At 38.4% G+C, this 5404-nt stretch overlaps 1 protein-coding gene across 1 annotated transcript; it reads left to right on the forward strand.

Annotated features, from left to right (window-relative positions):
* The first annotated feature begins 4514 nt into the window (after positions 1 to 4514).
* Positions 4515 to 5141, forward strand: LOC113758505. The gene has a single exon (XM_027301325.1). The coding sequence runs from the start codon at positions 4515 to 4517 to the stop codon at positions 5139 to 5141; it is 627 nt and encodes a 208-aa protein (XP_027157126.1).
* The last annotated feature ends 263 nt before the right edge of the window (positions 5142 to 5404 follow it).

Below are 5404 nucleotides of genomic sequence, written 5' to 3' on the forward strand. Positions count from 1 at the left end.
TGCGGGTCCCACGTTCACAATACGCTCTTAATTTCTCAAAAACTAACCGATACTAGAAAAATCATTTTCAAACTATCTTTGCTCATAAACTTTATCTGGGGAATTTTTCTAATAAAGAAAATGTAGAAAAGACGGGCGATTAAATAAAATAAACCCTAGAAAATTAAAAAATTTCCGGGTTCTCACACTTATACTTTTCGGGGCGTCACACTTAAGGGTCTAAAAATAAAGGTCTAAAGTCCCTGAATTAATCGCGCACGCAAAAACGCGTAGTACCGATTTGTGCGCGATAAAGTGGAATCTCCAAGAATTTCTTATAACGATAATATAACTAACTAACACTTGAACATTTAAATATAAAAATACCTATTTTAAGACTAATGTACAAGTCCCCAATTTTTCAAGTTTATTGTATTCTTGAATCGATTATTGACTCCAAACGCGTATTCACTATTCTCACTTAACGAGCCTTTCGAAATTAAATTTTGAAACGAGTCATTTTAAAAATAAAAGCAAGTCATAGTTCCGTGCAATTGGGTCTAAAAAGATTGAAATAAAATATTCGGAGCAAACGGCCAATTAAATATTTAAATAAGCCAGTAATAGGAGTTTAAAATAAGTAAATTTGCGGGTCCTCACATGAGTCTAGTATTACTTCCTCAAATCTCCAAAAAATTTGTATCAGCGCGTCTTTCGGAAAACTAACGACGCGCGAGCTGTATGCACTTAATTAGAACTCATTCACCTTTGATTTCTCAATTAACTTTTCTTAATCTACTATTGATCATTCTTAATTTCCTCAAGATAATTACACTCTCGAATAGAATATCACCTCGAAACACATGTACTCATTATTTCTCACTTAAACGAACCTCCGAAAATTAAATTTGCTAACGGGACGTTTTAAAAACATAAGGAAGACATTGTTCCATATGAATGGACCATATGAATGGATTTAAAATGGTTGAAATAAATTATTTGGAGAAAATGGGTGGATAAATAATTAATTAAGCCATTAAAATAAGATTAAAATAAGTAAAAAATTCGGGTCCTCACAGCAACACTACCTTCAGCCCAAGGAATTTGTCATCCACACCGACCACGAGTCGCTAAAGTTTCTCAAGTCTCAAAACAAGTTGAGTTAGAGGCATGTGCGGTGGATCTCATTCATAGAGACTTTACCGTATGTTATAAAACACAAAACCAGTAAGTCCAACATAGTCACTGATGCACTCTCATGAAGGTACACTCTTCTTGCCACTTTAGATGCTAAACTACTCGGTTTTGAGCTTATCAAAGATTTGTACGCAACTGATGATGATTTTAAGATGGTGTTTGAAGCATGCAAACAATCGGCCCAAGAGAAGTTCTTCATAGCCGACGGGTTCCTTTACTACTTGGACCAACTTTGTATCCCTTAATGCTCTGTTCGACAATTACTAGTTAAGGAATCTCATAGTGGAGGATTAATGGGACACTTTGGGATAGCTAAAACTCTTTCAATTTTGCAGGAACACCTATATTGGCCGAACATGAAGAAAGATGTCGAGAGAGAAGTTGCTAGGTGCATACAATGTCTTCGCGCCAAATCCAAGGTAAACCCACATGGTCTCTACATGCCTTTGCCTATACCTAGTGAACCATGGGTTGATATTTCGATGAATTTTATTCTTGGTCTACCTAGCACAAAAAGGGGACACAATTCCATCTTTGTCATAGTAGATAGGTTCTCAAAAATGGCACACTTTATTGCTTGTCACAAAATTGATAATGCAACACATATTGCAAATCTATTCTTTAAAGAAGTAGTCTGTTTGCATGGTATTCCCCGTACTATTGTCTCTGACCATGATGTTAAATTTTTGAGCTACTTTTGGAAAACACTTTGGTCTAAGTTAGGTACTAAGTTGTTGTTTTCAACTACTAGTTACCCTCAAATCGATGGCCAGACCGAAGTAGTTAATAGGACAGTGTCTACCATGCTACGTGCCTTAATTAAACGCAATTTGAGAGCATGGGAAGAATGTGACGCCCGGAAAAAGAAGAAAAGGAAAACGACTAGAAATGTTTTTGGGGAATCCGGCCAGAAATCAGGCCAGTTCTTGGCAGGATACCTGGCCTGATTGCCTTGGAGTTTTGAAAAAAAAAATTTTTGAATCGCTAGTGCCTTCAAACCGGCGTGGGATCCGGCCGGATTGTGACGTGTCACAGGCGGCAGTCAGGTTTGACCGGTTGTTTTTCTTCATTCTTATCCTGCTTTTGGCTGAGATTTTCCTCATTTCTTTCCCTGGCTTGGCTGAACACTTTGAGAGGAAAAACCAAGAGAGTTTCCTCAACTTCAACTTCCATTTTGCTCAAATCTTGAGTTTTCACCGATGGTCTTGCAAAATACTCCATAAAAGTGACTTGCTATGGAAGATTAAAGAAGGTGATGGAGTGGTTTTGGCAAAGGAAGCTCTAAGCTATTATCTTTCTTGAGTTTTTAAGGTACCTTACTTGGAAAATTCCCTTTTTGTTCTAATAATGGTAAATTAGTGCCTTATAGTAGCTAAATATGTGATTTTGTGGAAGATTTATGGTTAAAAGTAGAGTTTTGCTAAATTTTAGATGTATTGGTGATTTATCTGATTTAATTTGATAATCATGGGTTGGCCATGGAATGATGGATCGATATGGTATAAAATGAAGCTTGTGTATATTAGTTGTGATGGTTTGCGAAAAATTTCAGATTTGTGCGGAAAATTTCAGTATTAGGGTTTCGAATTTGGGGCTTTCTTATGGTTGGTTGTTGAGCTCTTAATTGGTTAAGATTTAAGGGTGTTGTGGCCCTAATTAGGTGTGTTTTATAGCTTATGATTTGTATGTGAAAATGTGGTTGAATTGAGATGGTATTCGTGATGTTTATAGGATGGAAAATAAGGAAATTAAGGGGAAATGATGTCCAATCTTTGAGAGCATTTGATAGTTTTGTTATGTGAAATAATGAGGTTATATGTGCTAGTTTCACTTGCCTACGGAAATTCCAGCTTGTGTAGGTCAATATCAATGTTAGGGTTATGAATTAGAGCTTAATTGTAATTGGCTTTAGAGTTATCAATTGGCTCATATTGAAGGGGCATTGTGGCCTAATTAGATATGTGGTATATCTTATGATTTGTATGCGTACTGTGGTTCTATACCAAGGTTAGTTTAGAAGTGTAATTTCCGTTTACCATGTTTCTGGACTTAACTTGGACTGCACATTTATCCATGTTTTAGACTGAACCAGCTTGTGGACAAAACATGAAAGTTGTTGGTATATAAGTTAGCTATCTTCCTGCAAAATTTCAGATCGATTGGAGTACTGTAGTTAGTGAAATGACCAAAATACCCTTGACTGCCCTTAAGCCCTATTTCGCGAACAGTTTCCATTTTGTTTTCTCTAAGCTTTCGACTTTTGACCATGAAAATGTATAATTTGGCTTTGGAGGTCTTCATAAGAAATGTTGGTATATGTCTTAGCTTCGTAACGCCATAAGATTCGTTTCAATCGGATAAGTGTAGCTTCAATTTTGATTAAAATGCCAAAAGGTGATAGGAACTTGATGCTTTTAGAATTTCCTTTGCTTGACTTGATATTTGTAATCTAGGGCTTGGACTTGATCAAGACAATGATTTGTGATGGATGGTTCCTGAGCTGTGGTTGGTGAGTGATCCCCAAACTATTTTTGAAGTTACTTACGAACTGTTTCTGCACTGTTTACTCACTTGCATATCATGAGTGCTTGCATGTGAACCATGACATATTTTGGCTCAAATGAGTACTTGGAATTCGTGTGCTTAGAACCAACTTCTCCACCCCTGATTATTTGGAGCAAATGGCTCCCTTGTACTGCTTGACTGACTGGATCCGTTTGAGTGTTGGAGTTCTAAGTACGAGGATTTCATTGGCTCACAAGAGCAATAAATTTTCATTTGATCACTGAGTCATGCCATCATCTAAATGCATTATTGTGACATGTACTTGATTATTGATTTTATTGGACACTCGCTGAGCTTCCAGCTCACCCCAAAAATATATTTTCTCCCCAAAGGGCTCGAGGCAAGGGAAGCGCTTGTGTTAAGTTCTTCGCGTGACTGGATGGTTATCTCTTGTATAGTTTGAATTTGGAATTCATCTTGTGTAATAGTTGGGATTGTATGAATGTTTGGAATTGAATGGATGTATATGTACGTACCACGCTCGGCAACTAGTTTTCACTTCGCTTGATATGTAATTCATGGAGGTTTTAATGTATTATTTTTGAGATGTACCTTGTAATTTAATTGAGAACTGTAGTGAGTAAGTGAGCCTCAGCGAGAGCTGGGCAGGCGGTCCGCCGAACCCTTTGGTTCGCCTTAGGGGGAGGTGGAGCTGTCACAAAGAATACTTACCTCACATTGAATTTGCTTATAACCGTTCTACCCGCTCTACTACTCAATTTTCTCCTTTTGAGGTGGTATACGGTTTTAACCTATTAACACCACTAGATCTCATGCCTCTACCTTTGAGTGAACATGCTAGTCTTGATGGTAAGAAAAAGGCCGAGGCTGTAAGACAACTTCATAAGAAGGCACATACGAACATTGAGGAGCGCATGAAGCAATTTGCCAAACATGCAAACAAAGGACGTAGGCAACTACTATTCAAACCTGGAGACTGGGTTTGGTTACACATGCGCAAGGAACGTTTTCCTGAGAAAAGGCAAAACAAGTTGATGCCTCATGGAGATGGACCATTTCAAATCCTTGCCAAAGTCGACGACAACGCCTATCAACTTGACCTTCTAGATGAGTATGGTGTTAGCTCTACTTTCAATGTCGCTGACTTATTTCCCTTTGATGTAGGCGACAACTTCGATTTGAGGACAAACCCTTCTCAAGAGGAGGGAACTGATGAGGAACCGCCAAGAACTCTAGTTGTCGCTTCAAGAGGCTCGAGTGAGGTTCTAAGTGCACCATCGATGAACCTTGGACCGATGACTCGAGCAAGGGCAAGGAAGATACGAGAGACCCTTCAAACATTCCTACAAATCGTTCGTACATGCGTAGGAGGGATTCAAGAGAATCACCACACATTGGTGAACCTACTCCAAGCCCATGAGGGAGCCGCGGGTGACTAAGAGAACACGGCTTGCAAGATGGGCTACCTTTGTCGAGTTAAGTAGCTAGTTGTAGGAATAATAATAAAGGCCGAATAAGCTCGTGTTGAGCCCAACCGACCAGCCTTAGTCCATTAGGGGTGAATGAGTAATTTCAGAGATTATTAAGTAGATCCTTAGTAAGTTAGGTTTAGGATTATTTGGAGTTAATAATGTTTTTCCATTGCTAGATAGGATTTCGGGTCATGAAGCCTATAAATAGAGGCTGGCCGAATTGTCTCAAT

The sequence above is a fragment of the Coffea eugenioides genome, unplaced genomic scaffold (genome assembly GCF_003713205.1).
Source record: "Coffea eugenioides isolate CCC68of unplaced genomic scaffold, Ceug_1.0 ScVebR1_53;HRSCAF=282, whole genome shotgun sequence".
In the NCBI taxonomy this organism is placed as follows: Eukaryota; Viridiplantae; Streptophyta; class Magnoliopsida; order Gentianales; family Rubiaceae; genus Coffea; species Coffea eugenioides.

Coding starts and splice junctions, on each gene's coding strand:
- LOC113758505 (XM_027301325.1), top strand. CDS start 4,515: ATGCCTCTACCTTTGAGTGAACATGCTAGTCTTGATGGTAAGAAAAAG.